Genomic DNA, 21,134 nt, shown 5'->3' on the forward strand with positions numbered 1-21,134 from the left:
ACTGTAGCAGATAGATGTAAGTCCCTCCAGCATCCAAGTCGCAAGACAAATGCTGATGCAGCGTGTAAAAAATGTATTAAGGTTTCCGGACGAAAGAGGACGGACTCAAAAGGTTAAAGTATGAAAATAGTTGTTTGCAGAAGATATAATAACATGTACAGAATAACTGAAATCGCATGCAAAGAATATCGTTAGGCGACTGGTGCAGTTACCTCGCCTTGTTTCTCGTTCACTTTTTCTTCTGTATTCGTAACCTGTTTAGCATCTTTTTCAGAACCTGTTTCTCCATTTTCATAATCTTCACTAGCAAATGCTTCAGGTTCGATTGGGTTATCATCTTCTTCGCCAGGACACTCGAGACATCGACTTTCATTAATACCATAGTTGATACAGGTGTGACCAACACATTCACAACAACCATCATGGAACCATCTAATTAGTAAGTAGCAGATATTAAACTAAAGGTTACAAAATTACACTAATATCTACAACTTACCTGTAACTAGATGCTCCCATTGAGATACACGAAGCTTTGCATTTGTTCCATGACATGCACTGGCTCATGTATGCTACAGTACAGTTCACAGTGATCAAGTCTTTTAATGGGATCACTTCCTGTTCTGAGTTGATTGTTTTGTATTTTATTTCCTTTGGCTTAAATATTGTGATATCCAGATCAACAGGAAAAGTGAAAGTTAACCAGCGTTGTAGAGTATCTCGGTCGTCTGTTAAAGCTGAAAACAAGTCTGGTGTGGGCTCTGTCAAATCTTCCACGTGAGATTTTCTACTTAATTCACTGACTGTATTGTTTGGCTTAGGACACATTTCTGAAAATGAAATACTTTACTTTTAAATCTTTGATGCAATGTGAAGGTTTTAATATAACTTACCAACACAGGAGCAGCATTCTGCATATAGGTAATCAAGACACGAAAAACATTCTTTGCAGCAGGTACAGTTCCGCAATTCACACTTGCATGATTGTGTTAGCATACATTTACTGACAATACTAGCACAAACAGCTTCATTGCATCCCTGAACAGAGAAAAATCCGACAATAGCCAACAATGGAAGGGCAAATGTCAAGGAAATTATAATTTTAGGCATAGTCAACCCAGGCCCCATTTCAGACTAAAAGAAAACTAAACAAACTTTGATGTATATTTTTAGCTATCCTGCAGCTTAAAATAACTATATGAACTATTGGGTCAACAATTTATATGACAAGCCTCCAAGCATAGTTTCCAAGGGGTGGAACTGGGTAGGGCTTATAAATAATACGCCATGTTTAAATTACCCCGCGGCTACTGATTTCAATCGATATATAGAGAATACATTGGAATTCGATTATCGTAGCGACTAGCAAGAGTGAAAATAAATTTTATTTGCGGTGTTTGTTGGTTTACAATTTTGTCATAAAAGCAATCATATTGAAACCGAAAATTTTTAAAATCTAAGATGTCTTTTTTTTTCTTTTGTTGAGTAGTGTATTCAAGACATGAAGTTAGGCATCAGTGCCGTAGCATGGTGCAGAACATTCTACAAACTACAATTGAAAACTTTTCAAGTTGAAAGAAACAGGTGGTAATTTTTGCCTAATAATTGTCGAAAAGGGTCCGAATCTCTGAAATTTTGTGTTTTTCAAGAGTTCTTTCTAAACAAAATCGCCACTAAGTTTTAAGCTAACACTGTACATATGGTTTTCTCATATAGATTTTGAAAACTGAAAACTTTGTCTGTTTGATTCCTTGAACCATAAGTATGGATGAATGCTCTACCGCCGCCAATGAGGCCAAGATAATCGAGTTTGAAGACAATGGTGAAGTCTCTGACGACGTCGTTTCTGACTCAGAAAATGAAGACGATGAGATTCCAATGATGTTCAAGCAGAGTGTTTTGAAAAATAAGAGGTGAAACTGCATTTTAAAAATCAATTAAATAGCATATTAGCACTGTTTTGGTGTTTCTCAATAGCATTTTTGAAAAGCAGCTTCTGGAGTCAACTGAAATAGATCCTTCAGAAATATTTGAAATGAAAGCCAAGCAGGAAGTTGATGGAGAAAGCAAAGAATTGTCCATGAAAATGGATCAGCAGATTTTGGAATATTTTGGTGGTGATGAGGATGAAGAAAACAAACTGCTTAAATTGTCTAGCCAGATGACTCCATTACCTGGAATTGAGGGGATATTTAAAAAGCTTGGTCAAGCAGGTGAGGGAGGATTTCCTCCTATTGATTCCATTGTTACCATTCACTACAATGGCTACCTTCAAGATGAAGTTAGCAATGAAATTGTATCCTTTGATTCATCATTTCTAAGAGGAAAACCTAAATCATTCATGTAGGTCACTTAGGGTTTGTAAAACAATATAATGTTTATCATTTGTTCTGTTTGATGCAGGAGAGGCCAAGGCTCTGTAATTGAAGGTTTAGACCTAGCTGTAGGTTCAATGAAGCAAAAAGAACAATCTGAATTCATAATGTGTCCTGATTTGGCTTGGGGCGAGAAAGGTTGCCCGCCACGTATACCGGCCAATGCATATATTTACTTTAAAATTGATTTGGTTGAATGGGTGGATTCTAGTGCTGCAGAAGCCTTTGGGAAGCTTCCTATCCAAATGCGTAAAAGACTTCCATTCCAACAAGTTCTCGAAGCAGCCAAATCCGAAAAACGTAAAGGAACTGCTCACTTCGAAAAGCAGAATTTCCATATGGTACCCTTTTTTCTTTTTTTAATCAAAAGTTTTTTTTTCCGTTTGAAGTTACATTACAATTTTAATGGTAGGCCATGAAATGCTATCGTCGTGCGCTGGGTTGGATTGAAGATCACAGTTATGCCGATGATAAAGACGAAAGTTTAGGACAGAAATTACGCCTTACCCTACATTTAGATCTTGCTCTTGTTAATCTAAAAATTAATAAGCCCAAGAAAACTTGCATTCACGCGGCCGATGCATTAGAACTGGAACCAGAAAACCCTAAAGCATTATACAGGTTTTTCTAATGCAATTTATATAGTACTTGTCATTAAGATTTTGTTGTTTTTTTCGTTCGTTCAGGCTTGGTTTGGCTAAAGAGAAACTTGGCGATTTTGAATCTGCACGACGAAATCTTTTGCTAGCAAAAAATATTTGCCCAAAGGATCCTAGTATTGCCAGAGCTTTGCTTGCGGTAGGGTTATCGTTGCTGACAAGCTTTTTATTAATTTTTTAACATATATGTTTATAAACCGTTATTAACGCTTGCATTTATACTTCTAGTTAAACGAGAAAGTAAAGAAGGAGAAGTATGTTGAAACTGAGCTATGCCGCAAAATGCTTGGTTCGACGACCATAAGAGAAACTCCGGTAATATTAGAGCCAACCTAGGTATAGATACGTTTACTAATACTTATTTTATTAAATAGATTGCTTCACCTACCGATGAGTCACATAAAAGCATCCGTCGTTTGTTAGCCAACTTCATCAATAACCCAAGTGAAAAACAGTTGGAATTCCCTCAAGGGCTGTCACAGAATGAACGAAACTTCTTGGAGGAAGAAGCTAATCGATTACATTTGAAATTTGCAATGAAGCCGTTGATGAAAGGCGAAAGCATCTGCACTGTTTTTAAAAGTGCCTAGCCCTGTGCGAAGAAGTGTGACGCGATGGGAAAAAATTCTGAAATTGCCTTCTTGCCTAACTACGTATATTTTCGGTATCAAAATATTTTTCTTTCGCATTGTCAAAAATGTTTGTCTTTCCAAGATAAACATTTTCAGTTGACATGCTTTCGACTGGATTCGGATAAAGTGTATGGTTAAATAGTGCCTAATTTTTTTTTCTTTCCACTCCGTGATCATCTCTTTTCGCTAAAATGATCTAAGAAAACGTTGTATGTTAATCTCATTTTATGATTGTAACAAAGAAATTTGGATTCTCTTTGCAACTTACACAAATTCTTTTTTCATTGTGAAAGCTCCTAACCAAACAGGTGATATTATCTTCAGAAAATTGTGTGGACCAACTGACCTAGTAATTGTGTTAAAAATCAGATAGGAAAACTAGATGACGCTGTGGTCCTCTATTATGGCTGATTCTGATTGCCTGTAACGATTGAAGTCGGTGTGTCCAATATGTTTTAAATTTTATTGTGTTTCTAAGGACTCAATGGCTCTCGGTGTTCGCGAAGTTCCAGGTAGATTTAAGGGGGGAAAAATCACACGGTATTATCAAAATTGAACACTGATTTCGCTTAAGTTATAGACCAAGATCGGATGCTGAGTTGCCAAGGCTGAATTCCGACCTGGGGTATTTTTCCTCTCGGGCCCTATAGGAGGGAAATGAAAAATAATATATTTAATTAAGTTGTAGTTAGTTTTATTACAAAATCTTTTGGAATCGTGTACTATACCTCTGTGCTGATATAATACAAAAAATTTTATCTCCAAAAAAGCTGTTATTTTTCCAGGAAACTTTTTGAAAGGTACTTGTTTACCTTTCCACAACACCCCCCTCCCCGTATTACAACTGTAGAACAAGAAGCAGACGTTTTTCTAAGTAAATTTCTTTTTCCTTATGAATAAATCCTTTAGCATAATCAGATAACTTAAAAAGACTAATTGTGTCAAATAACTCATTACTGACATCACAAACTACACTACTCATGACATAAAAAACGAAAACAGTTTGACACTACAGTCACTAGTCACAGTCAATCACTTTACGTCTGCTACGGTACATTGTAAACAAGTACCTTTCAAAAAGTTTCCTGGAAAATAACAGCTTTTTTGGAGATAAAATTTTGTGTATTATATCAGCACAGAGGTATAGTACACGATTCCAAAAGATTTTGTAATAAAACTAACTACAACTTAATTAAATATATTATTTTTCATTTCCCTCCTATAGGGCCCGAGAGGAAAAATACCCCAGGTCGGAATTCAGCCTTGGCAACTCAGCATCCGATCTTGGTCTATTGGCTTTCTCGTCAAACCCACGGATTGCAAATTTACCCCCAAAATTTTCAGCACCCCAGGGAGCACCATTATTTATTTATTTGTTTTTATGTTGGAAATAATCATCAACAAATAGCGTCATCTAACGATACCAATAGGAGAAATTTGAATTACTATTGAATTTTAATTTGATTATAATTTTTTCTTTTCAAGTTTTTTACGTATCGTTAAGTATCGATTTTTATCATTTCCAAAAGACAAGCAGACGAATTTGTGACATCAGAACGAAAGATTCGACACGTGTTAAGCGGGAGCTAATAAATGTTAGCGTTTCGTTTGAATCATTCTTTTGGCTACTCGTTAATCCACAGAAATTAGTAATTTTTTGGTACTTAACCTGAAAGACACTCTTTTTCACGACACACGATGGTTTAAAGGTTGATTTTTACTAGACATATTCTTTTTAATGGCCCAGTACAGTATATTTGCATGTTATTTCTTTCATTTTTTATTTGATGTCAGACAATGTTTTCATATCTTTAGGTGCAGTTCCTATCCGCAGTCCTACAGTGTGCAAAAATAGACAGCGGAAAAAATCTGCTCATCATGCTGATCTGCAAAATGCTGGCTTCATGTAAGTTACCTATCAACAGTAATTTTGATTTATATTTGGCTTTCACATGCAAATCTATGACAAATATTTATATTACCTAAACTGTTTTTGAACATAGGACTACATAGTGTTAAAAGACTCTTCCCTTAAGGAAATGTTTAGCTGTGGACTTTCTTTAGATGACTCCTGTAGCGTAAATATTTTCCTGCTTCTTGGAACAAGAAACATAGGATGTCTTGAAGTCAATGAAGTTTCATTGGAAGGATTGTAAAAAGATGTTTAAGGTATTTGACCAATTGGTAATAAATAAAAATGTTAATAAAGTAACTTTTTTAGTATTCTTAAATTAGCAAGAAAAACTTAAAGCTGGAGGATGATACATTTGTTTCTCGTTACTAGTTTTGTAAACAGAAGGTAAATTTGTAAAATGAAAAAACACATGACCTATTGCTTTAGATAGATTGTTTTTCAAAATGTTATTAATTAAAAAATTCATATTTAAGGTTATTGATACAGAGTCAGAGAACAATGTGTGGAATCTGATATTCTAGTCCTGGAAACCCCAGGTGGCTTTCTGCTTCAACAAGGCTATAAAGCAATTATAATTTCAGGAGGTAAAGACTGAAACCAAAAAGAAAGCACCGACATTTTTTAGTTGGGCTTTTCCACTTAATGTTATTGTTACACTTAACTTTTGGAAACATAGAAGTGTATACAAATGTTCAGGGTCAAATCGATGAAATGATTGAGCAAAAAATAACTTGATGTTACTTTTGAACAGGTCCTAACTCAGTGTACGCGGTTGATGCCCCACTATAAGACCCAGCAATCTTTAGACTGCGGTCTTCCAGTGCTGGGAATTTTTTATGGCAAGCAAATACTCAACAAGGAGTTAGGTAACCCATTCTGTTTTATATCACTTTTATCATTCAAATTGTTTTTTTTTTCAGCAGTATTTAACATGTCAGAAATAACAATTATGTAGTAAAATAATTTGAACGTTTTTTTTTGTTTTGGTTTTGTTCTGTTAAGGTGGAACGGTGGAGAGAAAAGATGTTCGCGATGGGAAATTCGAGATACAAGTAGAAACGGAGTGCCCATTGTTTAAAGGCTTAGAGACTCGGCAAATGGTATTACTGACCCATGGTGACAGCGTAGACAGGGTTACGTCGCAAAATCTTCGCGTCATATTATTTCCGCTATTGCTGATATTACTGAGTCCAGTTCCATGATTAGACTGAAAACGGTATGTTGGTTTACTTTCCAATGAGTGCGAAACATTCATCTTAATGTCTGGTGTATAATTACAGGATGAAAAAGTTGCATAACTTCTTGTTCGACAACTGTGGATTGCAAGGAGGTTTCACATTGGAGAAACGCGACCAACAGTGTATCGATTACATCCAGTGCACGGTCGGACGTGATGAGATCGTGCTCATGCTGGTAAGCGGCGGAGTCGATTCCGCGTTTGTGCTGCCCTTCTCCATACAGCAGTTCCTCAGGGCGACGACGCGTCGCGAGTGCAGGCCATCCATTATCGATAACGGTTTCCTGCGTATAGACGAATCCGAGCAGGTCGTCACTAGTTTACAGCAAGTCGGGCTCAATCTTCTGGTAATTTGAGATACTTTTCTGGACCGTTCAGAATCTTATGTTTGGCTAAAATTTCCAAAATACGTCGTCCTGTCACATCACAAATTCTACGGTTTTTAATACTTGTTCTATGACCGAATTCTTTTAAAGACAGTGGCTTCTCATTTCTTCTTCATACCAGCGATCAGATTAGATATTTCGAATTGTTTTAGGTTATCGAAGTAAGTTTGACTTTCCGCGATGCCTCCACTAGCATACATGGTCACTTAACTTTGTCGTTGTGTCGGACTGTTGTGATGGACAGTAAAGACTCATCATAACGATTCCAAAATTTTTCATCAGTTGCCCCTTCACAGCCGTGTAGTAGAACCTCAAGAAGGTAATTGTATTGAGGTGTTTCCTGCGTTATGGCATTCTAGTAAGATCTTACTCTTTTCGCCATATTTCCCAATAGACTTCCATAAAGATGAAGTAAGAGCCTTAGGTTGCGAGCTGTGTCCGCTCGCAGAATTACTGGAACATCACCCGTTTCCTGGTCCCGGTTTGTCAATCCGAATAATTTATGCCGAAGAACCACTTTTGGAAGCTGATTTCGATGAGACGCAAGTGTTGATTGGTTTGATGGTCCATTATGCCAACATAGCAGCCAAGGAACATGCATTGCTCAATCGGATTGAGATCGCGACGTCGGAAGAAGATCGTCTTCTTCTGGAAGAACTGTCCAGTCACAAACAGTATGTTGCCACGCTACTGCCTATTCGCACTGTCGGGGTTCAGGTACAGGAGGTTACAGAAAAATGTGTCGGATATGGCAAACCAAGCATAGGGAAAACCTCCACATTTTTTTGCTATATATTGTACAACAGATTCGCAATTTAGACGTTTTCCTAATAATGCCGTGATTGTATTAATCAGCTCTTATTCAAGGGAGACGATAGATGCCACCGTATCTACGCCAAGGTATCTTTTTTTTTTTTTCTCTTGTCTAGATCTTTTAATGGCCAGTGGCATGTCCTTGATGCTTGTCTTATCGAAACACTTGTTTACATTTGGTTTTGTTGAAAAATGGTGTCATTTATGACAAAGGGTCCTTGTGATCATTTATTTGTGGATCAAAGCTCATCAGCGGTAAAAAGTACTCAATATGTTTGCTGGTTCACTTTATTTACCTTATCACTAACAGTTCAAAAGCGTTCTAGTAATTTACCTCGGGCTGCTGTGAATTTGTATTACAAGTGTGAACAAGTTACCTTTAAGCTCATGGTAAAAGTTAAACTTAAAATGTATGACTCATGGATCAACGGTAGAGCATCGGAATGGTATTCCGAAGGTTTAGGGTTCGATTCCTGAAAGAGTCAAGTTATATAATACAATGTAAAAATAAATCCGTTTGGGAAAATAATTCTGATAAACGAGTTATAAAATCTCTAAGAATAAAGTTAGACTGCGTTAACTAAAGATCTGTAAAACACCTATTACAACGGTGCTATTGGTCACATATACTGGAATATTGCAACTTAGATGAAGAATGTAAAGTTGAAAATATTCAATGACATTAAACTATTTGATTTGTTGTTAATAAAAATAATTAGAAAGATTTACAGTACAATTTTCTTCCCCATTAATTATACGGGTTTTCATTGCATGTAATCCTTCATGGACATTGTCATTGGATTCCAATTCACCTGAATGGGATTCGAACCCAATGTTCAGAGTATTCCAGTCCAACGCTCTACCATTGAGCTACGACGGACATTAGTTAGAAAACTAAGTCTTCAACACATTAAGGTAACTGTGCAAAGTTGTACATACGGGATCAAATATCATTGGGGGGGATATAGGGGGGGTTGCCAGGAAGGTATCGCATCCGCCTACCAACTGCAAGGTCCGTGGTTCAATTCGGCTTCCAACCTTCCCAGGTGTCTCCGTTCCACGTCTGCCAGTCGGGTCTGGAAACTTCCCCATTACGAAGTAATGGGACGGATATTTTGCCAAAGTTGAATATAATTTCCAACAACAAATTTTAATAAATTTATCATTATGATTTATCGGCTTCAATGCGTCTTTTGTTACTTGAACATTTTGCAACGGACTTTTACCATTGACTTTCTGCCGAGAGATCTTATCCATACTGCTTGATTAACATTATATGTATATTAGATTGTAATATATATATATATACAACCGATACTGTTGAATATTGAAGTAATATTTTCGAATCCTTTAGGACTTGAACCTTTAACCTTCGGCGTACCATGACGATGCTCTACCACTGAGCCATAAGTCATATAAACTTCGTGTCTCTATTTTCGTCTTCACTAAGAACAACGAATTTGGACTTAGAATAATTTTTGTAGCATGATTCCAGATAAATTCCTATTGAAAATTCCACAATAAATTCATCTAATAGAAACGCAGTGAAATTACATCACCCGTTTTCTTTTTTTCTGTTATCCTTCAGTCAGGATTTGAACCTGAGATCTTTAGACCCATACACCAACGCTATACCACTGAGCTATGGTCCTTGGACTTTAGCTATTTAGATTGGCATATAGTTTTACGAGCCTATAAAAATTGCATTTATTATCTTTTCGCTCCTTCTAATATTAGTGCAAAAAAAATATAACTCATGGCTCAACGGTTAAGCATCGGCAATGTACGTCGAAAGTTTGGGGATCGATACCCGAAAGAGTTAAATTAAAATACATTAAAGCATTCCAATACATCTGATAAATCGACAAATATATACAAAATCATTCTGCAGGTAAAAAAACTCTCGTAAAAATATAGTTAAAATATGAATAATAGCAACTATCAACTCCAGCATTGGAATGTCATCGGCGTTAATTCAGAAATTCGCAGTAAAAGAACTGTGCTTCAATGACCATCTCAGCAGTGTTCGAAAGTCCACTCATTAATAGAAACAAGTACAATGCATAGACGGATTGAGTGTGAACACAAAGTAAGTATCAAAGAAAAGTTTTTCAAAATTAATGTAAAACAAAATTTGTATTGACAATTCTCCTCATAATGAAATATTTTGCAACTTTTAAAAGGCAAAATAACCATTCCAAAAGTTGCTGTCAACCAAGGCAGGGGGAGACACTGCCTCAATTGACTCACCGGGGAGATTACCCAGTGCTTGGCTAAGAGAAGCCGGAAGAAGAGCTAAAGATTTGGAACATTTTTACAGGAGCGATTAACCTTTAATTCGGATTTGTGGGTAGCGACATAGCCCTCCATAAGCATTTCATCGAACTATGAGGACCCCCACGTCCCCTTTCCGGCCAGAGCCCTCCAAACCTCGATATATGTTGTTTTTATATATACCGTACAGTAGAGGCATGACCCCCTACGGGCTTATTATGAGTCAAGGGGAAACGGGGCTGCAGAAAAGAAGGGAGCCCAGATATGCACTTCAACTTTTTAAATAATGAATACCGTCACACACGGAAATGAGATTAAAATATGGAAATTCCAATTCGTGCTTCCTATCATTCTGATTTCTTCGTTATCTTGTCCCAACCATAAATTTTGTCAGATCCACTGTTATGCTTAATCTATATTAATAAAAAAGAATATCGATAAGCATAAAAATTCTTATTTATATAGCTTACATGATACATTAATTCGTCGTTAGGCATATTCTTGTAAAAGTTCTGGCAGGAGCTTCTGAAAGAGCGAACAGACTGCAAATGATCATCACATCGAAAAATTTTTATGTGAACTTATTCAGTACCTATTGTACGCTTTTTTCGACGCCAACAGCAAAACGGATTTCTTCATTTAAGTCAACACGTTTTTGGTGATGCCAAAGATTTCACCACAACTCATCAAATCGGATAACAAAGCGTCATGAAGACGATCTACACTCATGCCATGACTTTCCATTGTATACTGAATCTCCTTCACAGACGTTGGCCTAGATAACAAAAAAATAAAAAAAACAAGTTTTATTATATTATTTAAAAAGGCAGAAAAGCGTCAGTTTACTTTGGTACAGACAGTTGTACTGTGGCCTTTGAGTTGGTAATGAATTCCTGAAACCTGAAAGTTGCAGGGAAATAAAGTCTTAAGTTTCAATATCATGTTAACCTCCTTCATACCTTCCTTTAATACCTATGATCCTCCTGTGTTGTTCATCGATGCCATACCAGCGAAGTAAAAACTCTTTAGCGGCATTTGAATGCCCGGTTCGCCAATGCTCTGAGCGCAAACAGACAGTCGTTCCTAGGTATGACAAGTAGAATCTTAAATGGTTCTCTGAGGCCTTAAATGGCCTCAGAGCTTTGATAGAACTATAAACGAATGCTGTTATATCCGGTTTAATTTTAGCCCAATGATATTTGTCTTTTTCGCAGAACTCCGTTAGTAGACCAACGGTAATGGACCCCAAGAGTTTTTCTACCGTAAACGTTTGCCTACCTTGCGACTTGTAACGCTCCCGCACCTTCCGGATTCGTTTGACTCGATCCTCCACCAAAATTCTGTAAATGCCAAATAATTCCATTAAAATGACTTTATCGATTGATAAAAAGCAGTAGATCACCTAAGTTCATGTTTGTAGTCAACTCCACACGATTTAAAGGGATCATTTCCATAACTGTACTAAAAGCTTGTTGTAATTCGATGTAATCTAACAGATCTTCATTAGCAGAAGGGGGGCTGCTTTGATATGATCACGAGCTCTTTGAAAATCCACAGGGTGATCTTTGGCTTTCATGTAGGTGGGGTCCAAATCATTGTCTCAATAAACAAACGGAATGATCTCACCAGTGGAATTTGCCACACTTTTTTTACCATACATTGAGATCATTGCATTGGGGACAACAAGTAAATTTTTGCACACTTCATGGATTTCATTCCTCAATGCTTCCTTAGTCAGATAAGGAGTCTTTGGTTCCTCAATTTTTGTCTGTAAATTTTCCCCAGCTCGGTCCCTAAGAAGAACAGATGAGCATGTTTTGAAAATTGTTTGCAGCACTGTTATTACTACCTTGAAATAACCAACATGAGAAATCTAAAATTGCAATCTACATAACCAAAACAGCCTACACATTCTGTCAGGCCTTTTCCACATGTCTCGCATTTGACATCTTTTACACCATCCTTTAGAAAGTAAAAATGAAAATAAAGCAGATAATTGATATTTATGGGAAGTAAGTGTATCATTTGCCTGTCAAGCATTCCATACTAAATAGATGTTCGTGAAGAATCACGTTGTACAAGTTTTGTGCTACAACGTGAATATGGGCTCGTTGTATTTACTGAGGCCTCAATGTCCCGAAGCTGATCCTTGCTCGCAGATATGTTGATCTATTAAAAGGATTTAAAATTTTAATTAATGTGACGTACAGGATGTCATCTAAAATTATAAAAGAGATTGGTACCGAATGCTGAGTTGATGGAAATTCTGCCTGGTAAATCTCACACCTGTGACAGTCAGCTGTTCTTCTTTTGCCAATCCAATCAAAGGTTCAATTAACTATGTTAACTGATCCATTTCTGCTGCATTTCATATAAAAACCTTCGTCCTTCGGTTGTTGTAGTTTGCAGAGGCAGACGGAAACCAAGAAAATTCGTTTTCGATGTGGATTTTGTTTTTGTCTATATAATGAAAGTCAATACGTATACACGTAGACCTATCATTTTCGAGCTCTTTGAGTGTCGTCTTTTACTCTTCACTCACTACAACATCTGTTTTTTCTTTACCAGTTTTGGCTTGGAATTCGATGAAACCTAGCTACCGCTAAAGGCAAATTTAAACGCTTAATCAAAAATGTAATTAATTTTCACATTCTCTCGTAGATTTTTTAACAAAACGGAATCAAAGTGGTTTTAGCTCAACAACTTTGAATTCAAGTAACTCAAAAACTTTAAATTTCACATGAAAACGAAATAAATTTTCTCGATCCTCGTTTAATTTTAAATCGAAATCCTGCAGTTTGCTGTAGTTATATTTTAGCAAAACCCTAAACAGGCCTCATTTTTTGTACAAAACGTCGGGCTTATGGCTTAGCATTTGCTTCGTTTCGATATTTCAGGAATTATTAGATAAAAAAAACTCAATTACGTAAATAATTACCATTATTTCATCAGCTGCATTTATGTGGCTCAATCCACTTGCCATATCTTAGGGCTCTATGGAGCTTTAAATCGCATCACTAAATCGAGTTCCACGTCGATATAAAATGAAAAAAAAAATCTGTTTGTCAAAACTTTGTTTCATTTCAGTAGCATTCACAAATATTGACAAGGATTAATATTTAAGTCATATAATTACCTGCATGCATAACATGTTTCGCATTCTCGCCAAATTACTGGTTGCTACCATACGGCTTCGTTAACCAAAGAAATGCATATGTTTTGAAAGAAAAAGGAGAAGTTTGTTCTGCAATAATTAATTGCGGTCCAGGACGTGACTTAACTCTGCACGAAAGCTGTTACATTAAAGAGAAATATTGGACCGTGTAAAAGGTAAGATGGTTGTGATGCTTGTTTCTGTAAACTATGAATGAAACAAGGGTGAAAAAAATCTAAAAATTTAATCAAAAGGCTAAAATGATCCCTGAAGAGTCAACGGACGCTTCCTTGGACGCTTCCTTGGCCAATCAGGGCTGATATGAGCCACTAGGAAACACGTTTGCCGTGAAGCCATCTGTGTCATCTAGCTGTGTTGATTCTAGCCAATTGAAAGTTCTCCAGCAGCCATGAGGTCCCCCGTCGAAGTTGGCGATCCACGAGAGCGAAAAGGAGGCTTTAATGTAATCCTCGATGCTGCGTTTAAAAGCGAGAGTAATCCAATTCACTTTTTGTGTGTGTATGTGTGTGTGTGTCCCGATGTCTTCGATGATACTTTAGAGCGGAAAAGGAGAGAAGAGCAAAGCACAGCAGCAACACGCCGGTGGCCACTGTTGACTTGATTATTATTCCGAGCGTCCGACAACGATGACGACCGACTATACAACAGAGAGTAGTCGCACAATCGGATTAGACCTCGTAGCTCGTCCCTAAAGCGTCCAAAAGCGTCCTTCTCCGCACCACCAGCAATAGAGCAGCACAAGGGGACGCAAAAAGTCTGCATCACTGCTATTGGATAAACACACAACTTTGAACGCAATGCTGAAACTGCAGTAGCATCAGCAGACAAAACAAAAGGGGAAAAATAGAAAGAAAAGGGACGGAATATACAAATCCTTTTTGGATTTTATGGAACGAGTCTTAATGCTGTTAGGTGACGAGACCAAATGGCGTCTAATCGAATCAAGGCCTCGTCGGCAAAAGAGCTTGCTCTGCCAACCTCGTTAGCTCTCGTTAGCCGCGTTTTATCCGACGCTAAGCAAACACGAGCCGGACGAAAAATCCAGTCCCTCGTTTAACCTCCACTTCTTCTTCCTCCCTCCCTCCCTCCCCACCTTCCCTTTTTTCTTTTTCTTTTTTTCCTTTTTTTGGTTAAGCAAACACCTCAAGTCTTTTCGTTTCAAATCCACTCAACGCGCTGGCGCTATACAAAACGAAAGTTACAGGGCCATCATCAGTTGGCCCGGCAGCATAGTGTTTTATGATGGCCTATATCCGACGCCAAGGAGCAAGACATTCTTTTTAGCCCGGGCTAAGAGACGCGGTCATTAAACGCGAGAGAAGTTGGCATGTTTGGCTCCTTTGTTGTCGCGACATGTGTCGCCCGTTTGTCCGGCTGCCGGTTTGCTCGATCTCAAACCAAGTTGGTTCAATCAACTTCTTCGCTGATGTCTAACCCATTTCATTAGCATAATGCAAGTGAATGCAAGCTTGTTCATGCATCTGGTTAACCTCCACCGACGCAGATAAAGAACAAGTTATAAAAGCCGGACGTCAGCCACTATTCAATACTACACTGTCTCGTGCCCTGGTTAAAAAAAAAAAATGATGTTGAAAAATTACAGCTATCATTTGAGAAAAGTGGTGATTGGAGTCATGGAAATGAAAAGCAAAAAAAAAAAAAAAAACACATAAAAGAGGAAATTACGTACACACCGAGATGAGAGATCAATCCGGTGAAAGGAACAGCTCTCGTGCGGCTGTAGCCTTTAAGCCACTCCCATTCGGATCGAGTGCCACTCCGGATTGGAGAGAAGGGAGACAAAGCTTTATCATTCTACTGGCTGGCCGTCATGACTAGTGGGTCGAGACTCCGCCCTCTGTTCTTCTGTGTTGTCCTTCTCCCACACCCCCACCTTTAACCCTCCTTTCGCTCATTGAACGAACAACGAAATGTATGCGTTTCGGTTCCAGGATGTATATACTCTTTCCCGAAAGGTGATGGTTCCAGGCCCAGTCGTCCTTTACCCTCAGTTCTGACCGCTATACTTTTCACAAGGCCAGCGGATAACTGAAAAAAACAAACAAACATATATACAAAAATAAAAGTTTTTATCACACAAACAGGACAAAATAAAAGTTGAACGGATTTGCATTTCAAATTTTCGTTTGTTTTTACCGGTCATCACCAGCAATCAAATATGGCGTCCGGCAAGAGCAAGACGTCATTTTGCATCGATTCGTTATTGGCACAGGACAAACTTCCCAGTAGTGATTCTATACCATCTGCGGCTGGTCAGGCAGCAGCACATCAACAGCTCATCGTCAGCAGTTACGGTGAATCCCTTCGGTTCCGTTCGAATCTCTTTGGCGGGCTTCATCACCATCACTACCCTTCGTTCGAAACATCGGTTGAATCTGCAACCAACAAAACAAGTGACTCCATGCCGGCCGACGGTGAGAAAGAGACGGACGGCCGTCAGAGTAGCGGCAGCAGCACAAATAAAGAAGACGGCCCCATCACAGCCAATGAGCGAGATGGTGGCCAGCAAATTGTCCAGCAACCCAACATTTCATGTTGGACTCAACCTCATTCAATGGCTCGCATGATTTACGGCCCACCGACGTCGTCCGGCAGTCAGACAGTTCCGACCACTAACATTAGCGTCTTGACTTCTTCGTCATCGTCGACGACAGCATCCAGTGGCAGTACAAGTCTGGCCAATTATCCAGGCCCGTTATTCACCAGTCCGGCGGCAGCTCTTCACGCCGCAGCGGCTGCGGCAGCCGCGGCCGTCGCCGCTTCCTCACCGACAGCCCATCAGTTCCATTCTGCCCATCTCGAATGGTTGGCCAGGGCCGGTGTCCTCTACCACCGTTTCGGTGCAGATCTCTCAGGTTAGCATTTTCAAATTTAAGTAAAACAAAAAAAGAGAGCAAAAATTTAGTGTTTTAAGTTGAGTGAAAAACTATAAGCGTAAATTTTTTTGAAAAATACGTACGGCATGTTTAAAAGATCAAGTTGACTCAAGCAATCAAGTTGGTTATCGGCCTTGTATTGATAACCATCAGCAGCAACCGGAATAGGGGAAAAATAAATAAATAAATAAAAGGGTTGTAGTAAGGGGTGATAGAATTGTCGCCCTGGAACGGATAAGCAGGTGTTGTTTGAACATAACACACATCGAGTTTGAACTACTTTCCTCCTTCCCCCTTTTTTTTTCTTTTTTGATAATGGACCGCGCTCAAAGGTTTGTCAAACTGTCGATAAAAAGCAGAGTTCATTCGATACGATCGTCAATCTTGCCTTGAAATCAATTTGGCGAATAAACGAGGCAAGCTAATGACATATCCGCCATGTACTAAGGAGAGAGAGCATGTGACATACAGCAAGACCGGGAGGGGGGGGTCGTCGGGATTCAAATGGATCGTTGCACGATCTCAGTCTTATATCAAATGGGTTGGTGGCAAAAATGCGACGACCGAAGCATGTTGCTGTGGTCGATTGATATGATAATTTCATTAGCGCTAAATGGTGGCAACTAGTATCGGAGGGAGGGCAATCTAAAGCCACCCTCCAGTACTAAATGCAGAGAATAAAGAAGCATAAGGGGGTGAATATAATGTCAATAGTAGCGTGTAATAGGCTCAATATGGTTAAAGAGAGGGGGGTGCTGAACTGACTGGAGGGGCCATCTGCTGCCGGCTGACCTGCAGTTTGGCTCGCGTTTGTGTCGTGACTCTCTTTTTCGATCAACGCTATTGTCACCAACGTTTTTCACAGGGGTGTATACGGTAATCGGTTTTGGCCGTTCAACCGGAGCATTAAAGTGTAATGTATACATCTACAAGCGCAGCTCGCGAGCATTGAATAAAAACTAGCTGATAATGCGGACATTCATAGGCAAGCGCACATTATTCTCCCCCCCTTTCCTTCCAGCTCGAAAAAGCCAATTCACACAGCGTAGCGATGTATACAATAAAAGGAAAGTTCATCAAAAAAATTTTCCGCACTCTTGACCGTCAAATGATTTTAAATGGAGTTTTTCTTTTAATACAATCTGGTAGGCCTATCCATTCGGGGTCAAAATGGGCCGGACAGTCCGGAATCCGGCTTATTGAAATCAATCGATTTGTTGTGACTTTGTACACAAAGGAAAAGTGAATTTAGAATTACATTGTTACGAAGGCACGTCTACTCTATATCTCCGATTTAAAATGCACAAAAGTGCGTTTTGATACTTTCTGTCGAGTCGAAATGGCCCATTAGTGAACATTACAGCAGATAAAATAACGAGAATTTTACAACGGATCAATTGCGACAATAAAAAGCAGCGGAATGCGACACTTATAAACTAATAAAAACGCATTAATTCGGTATTTAGTCATCCGGAAAGTAAAAATGATTATGGATCTCGTTAGACACGTATTTGGTTTGTTTGCGGAGCAATTCAATAAGATTAGAAGCTAATATTCATTATCCTTCGAGAGATAAAAACAGGAAACAAAAAAACCATCAAACACGAAAGCGTTCGTTATCGTCTGGCTACCGCCAAGCGCATGTGCCTACACGCTAAACAATATGTGTAGCAGGTAACTATGTGTATAATGAGCAATCAGCGCGCCGTGTGTAACGGTGAGTCCACACAATATGTTGGTGGATTTTATGGTCATCAGAAATGAGAAGATAATAGCCTTATCAGGAGAGAGGTTACGTCGCTTTTGGGGCGGCACAAAGTCAATACAACTCCCCAAATTTGTGAGCCGTTGCGTGCGTGATTGAGACTCGACGACGACATTTGGGCATGAGATGACATTTTTTTTTTTTTTCCTTCTTCTCCGGCATAGGTCAATAGAAATGATTACGCGTGCTCAAGTGCTGCTTTTTTTTTTTTGGCGCAACTCAGCAGCAATGTATGCACACCTGTGATCCCGCCCCTCCATTTCTCTTCGTATTTTCGGGGGACAAAAATGGGCGCTAGATCAACACTCGACAGGTGCTTTTAAAAAAAAAACTACAATGCCCCCCATTTACTTGCTCACTATTTTCTATCAGCATCCGCACATACACATTGCAATCTTAAAAAATATATATTCATATGTTGGGTCTCTATTTCCACAAGAACGCTACTCGAATGTAATGAATAAATCAACGCAGTTGAATGACATCCAATTTTCTTTAAAAAAAAAAAAACATTCTCAGAAAGGAAAATATAGTTTCTCTCTTCTCCAGCGATTCCTTGCCGACGGACAAGAGAGTAAACGGGAGGGGTTCTCTCTTGTGTTTAAAGTCAACAAGACTGTAAATCACCACTAGACGATATCAGTTCTTGTGTTTCTGTCACGTACTAGTCAAGAACGACGACCTGTACCTCCTCTACGGTGAAGCCGGTGGCACTTTCTCGAATAGGCAAAGGTCGCGGTCATTAACGGTTGTCGGCCCTTCCTATAGCCCCCCCCCCCCCGCTTTCCACCCCCTCATCGGAGTTATCCAGTTAGCTTTTAAAACGCATAACAAGAGGGATCATCATAATCAGAGGTGATTATCTTATCTTATGGTCGAGAAAGACCCAACACCCTGGCCGGCACGGAAGGGGCATGGACATGGCAAAAGAACAACGGCCTGATAAGAATTCGTACAAGCTACTCCCCCCCCCCCCATAGTTGGAAAAAAAACAAAAACAAACACGCAGATTCAAGAGTAGACACAAACAAATACAATCAATGTTTAAATAGTTTCAATCAGTGTTGGCTAAATGAGTTGAAACAGCAATATAAGGAATTGGATTTGATTATTGAAAATAGGTAGCGCAGCAGCAACGACGGCTGCATTGCTGGGCAAAACACGAAGGCCGCGAACGGCTTTCACGAGCCAGCAATTGCTGGAACTGGAGAACCAGTTCCGGCAGAACAAATATCTATCGAGACCGAAGCGATTCGAAGTGGCCACATCGTTGATGCTGACGGAAACGCAGGTGAAAATCTGGTTCCAGAATCGGCGCATGAAGTGGAAACGGAGTAAAAAAGCTCAGCAGGAACTGCGTTCCGGAAGTCAGCACAAGAACGGCGGAGAGAGCAACAACAATAACCACAAATCGCGAACGAGTTCGAGCGGAGGCATTTCGACCTTGGTCAATAAATCCGACGCGCATCAATCGGTGCAGTTAAGCAACAAAGATATCGACCTGAGCAGCGATGATCAAGACATGGAAGACAGCGAAGAAGAAGAGGAAGAAGAGGTCAATGTCGACCAGGACGATCACCAGATCATGATCCGTCCTCCTCCTCCTCCGGCTTTAATTGGAAGCGACGCCAGCATGTACCGACCCTATTACCCATGATTATACCATCTTTTTATTAGCAATTCACCAGCAAACCATTAATGGACCGACATGTTAAACGCAGATTTTTAGTTGATTGCCCGACAAGGCGACTGTTGCGACCCATCTCTTCTTTCCCATTTTTTTTTTTTTTGTGTGTGGTTTTGTTTTGTTCTTTATTCTTTCCCCTCTCGGCTCTCGAATGATTTAACGCAGACAATGGATGCGGACAGACATCATCGGTCATATAGGCTACCGAGCGGAAAATCTGCCCTGTCAGAAGGTCCCTCCCGAGAACACACTCACACACACAAAAAAAAAATATAATAACAACAGAAACCACATAACGAAAACGGCAACAAAACAAGCCGTTGTAAATCGTCGACTGGAATAACGCTTGATGACAAACGATTGTCGGCGCTCTGTGGCGTCTGCGTGGAGGGGCGGATCCCACTTTGTCTTATTGGCTCTCTCCATCTTTCTATTCAACATCTCTCTCTCTTTTCTTTTTTTCAAGAGCAGATATCTCTCCTTTCTTTTATGTACATCTATATAACCAATTTGGAACCAAATAAGCCACGGCTTTCTCCCACTCTATTTTCTAGTTTCTCCATTTGAATTTGAATGTGCAATTTTCTGAGTTATTCGAAAACACAAAAAACAAAAAATCGTTCGTGTAATCCTTCGACAAAGGATATATAATTCTCAAACTCGTGTGCTGTACAGAATATGACTGCAATTTGTTGAAACGATCTTTTTCCCGATTTTTTTTTTTTAACGCTGTTTTCTATTCCTTTTCTTTAAAGATCACATGTGCGTTCCCTCTTTTCGTCCACTGTTCTCCGTTTTTTTTTATCTTCAAATATATTTTTTTTTTGTTTGTTCATGGCTGTGTGTACATGTCAATACATCATTTCATTCGTGATCGGTCTTCCGACACCCTTTTTCACTCGCCAGATTTCATCATGCTAATGGTTTCAGATCGCCGGCCATGTGAAAATCGCCTCAAAGAGATCGTCGAGCACGCAGCAGTAATAGTATAGTTGTAGTAGGTTACTACATTTCTTGTACAGTAGTATGTCCATCGAGTAGATTGACCGAACAAGCTAGTCCTCCTCCACCCCCCTTTGCAACGGCATATAATCATATCCGTAGTATCAGAGTGCTCGCATTCTGACCTCACCGCATAACTGTCGCCATCCATCGTCGTTGTCGTATCACAAAAGACCAAAAAGAGAGAGAGAGAGAGAGAGCCGGAGGGGGAATTAAAACAAATAATCCTATTGGCCAGTCGCGGGATTTTTCAGAGACAATTCGTGACTAGATAGAGGGGGGGAAAGAATAAAAAAAAAAAAAACACTAGCAAATATTAC

General features: G+C 39.2%; 3 protein-coding genes, 2 long non-coding RNA genes and 1 pseudogene across 8 annotated transcripts; 3 read left to right on the forward strand and 3 right to left on the reverse strand.

The window, feature by feature from the left end:
• Positions 1-58: 58 nt before the first annotated feature.
• On the reverse strand, positions 59-1,279 carry LOC116922993 (twisted gastrulation protein homolog 1-A). The gene is made up of 3 exons (XM_032929507.2): positions 891-1,279; positions 497-827; positions 59-432 (listed from the first exon to the last, which is right to left on the reverse strand). Exons 1-3 carry the CDS (start codon positions 1,123-1,125, stop codon positions 192-194), a joined length of 807 nt encoding a protein of 268 aa, XP_032785398.1. The 5' UTR covers positions 1,126-1,279; the 3' UTR covers positions 59-191.
• Positions 1,280-1,429: 150 nt separating this feature from the next.
• LOC116922893 (inactive peptidyl-prolyl cis-trans isomerase FKBP6) lies at positions 1,430-3,930 on the forward strand. The gene is made up of 8 exons (XM_032929361.2): positions 1,430-1,581; positions 1,714-1,910; positions 1,975-2,340; positions 2,401-2,713; positions 2,785-2,993; positions 3,059-3,170; positions 3,260-3,346; positions 3,406-3,930. Exons 2-8 carry the CDS (start codon positions 1,762-1,764, stop codon positions 3,619-3,621), a joined length of 1,452 nt encoding a protein of 483 aa, XP_032785252.1. The 5' UTR covers positions 1,430-1,581; positions 1,714-1,761; the 3' UTR covers positions 3,622-3,930.
• LOC123472361 lies at positions 3,823-4,309 on the reverse strand. Its single transcript, XR_006646779.1, has 2 exons — positions 3,932-4,309; positions 3,823-3,859 (listed from the first exon to the last, which is right to left on the reverse strand). It is a non-coding gene; the product is annotated as an uncharacterized LOC123472361 (long non-coding RNA).
• A 646-nt stretch (positions 4,310-4,955) lies between these two features.
• LOC123472362 lies at positions 4,956-8,543 on the forward strand. 4 transcript variants are annotated; one of them, XR_006646781.1, is made up of 10 exons: positions 4,956-5,409; positions 5,479-5,569; positions 5,667-5,832; positions 5,899-5,962; positions 6,052-6,162; positions 6,330-6,444; positions 6,581-6,794; positions 6,859-7,162; positions 7,354-7,520; positions 7,596-8,543. It is a non-coding gene; the product is annotated as an uncharacterized LOC123472362 (long non-coding RNA). The 4 variants fall into 4 exon arrangements; XR_006646782.1 differs by having other exon boundaries at positions 4,956-5,372; positions 5,885-5,962; XR_006646780.1 differs by having other exon boundaries at positions 4,956-5,372.
• A 3,435-nt stretch (positions 8,544-11,978) lies between these two features.
• On the reverse strand, positions 11,979-15,760 carry LOC116923053 (annotated as a pseudogene).
• LOC116922931 (motor neuron and pancreas homeobox protein 1) lies at positions 15,643-20,686 on the forward strand. Its single transcript, XM_032929417.2, has 2 exons — positions 15,643-16,339; positions 19,247-20,686. Exons 1-2 carry the CDS (start codon positions 15,643-15,645, stop codon positions 19,780-19,782), a joined length of 1,233 nt encoding a protein of 410 aa, XP_032785308.2. The 3' UTR covers positions 19,783-20,686.
• The last annotated feature ends 448 nt before the right edge of the window (positions 20,687-21,134 follow it).

This window comes from Daphnia magna, linkage group LG5 (genome assembly GCF_020631705.1).
Source record: "Daphnia magna isolate NIES linkage group LG5, ASM2063170v1.1, whole genome shotgun sequence".
Lineage (NCBI taxonomy): Eukaryota > Metazoa > Arthropoda > Branchiopoda > Diplostraca > Daphniidae > Daphnia > Daphnia magna.

Coding starts and splice junctions, on each gene's coding strand:
- LOC116922993 (XM_032929507.2), bottom strand. CDS start 1,125: ATGGGGCCTGGGTTGACTATGCCTAAAATTATAATTTCCTTGACATTT. Junction 828..890: donor AGAATGCTGCTCCTGTGTTG/GTAAGTTATATT, acceptor TTTCATTTTCAG/AAATGTGTCCTAAGCCAAAC. Junction 433..496: donor ATGGGAGCATCTAGTTACAG/GTAAGTTGTAGA, acceptor CTTACTAATTAG/ATGGTTCCATGATGGTTGTT.
- LOC116922893 (XM_032929361.2), top strand. CDS start 1,762: ATGGATGAATGCTCTACCGCCGCCAATGAGGCCAAGATAATCGAGTTT. Junction 3,171..3,259: donor TTGCCAGAGCTTTGCTTGCG/GTAGGGTTATCG, acceptor TTATACTTCTAG/TTAAACGAGAAAGTAAAGAA. Junction 3,347..3,405: donor CGACCATAAGAGAAACTCCG/GTAATATTAGAG, acceptor TTTATTAAATAG/ATTGCTTCACCTACCGATGA.
- LOC116922931 (XM_032929417.2), top strand. CDS start 15,643: ATGGCGTCCGGCAAGAGCAAGACGTCATTTTGCATCGATTCGTTATTG. Junction 16,340..19,246: donor TTTCGGTGCAGATCTCTCAG/GTTAGCATTTTC, acceptor TATTGAAAATAG/GTAGCGCAGCAGCAACGACG.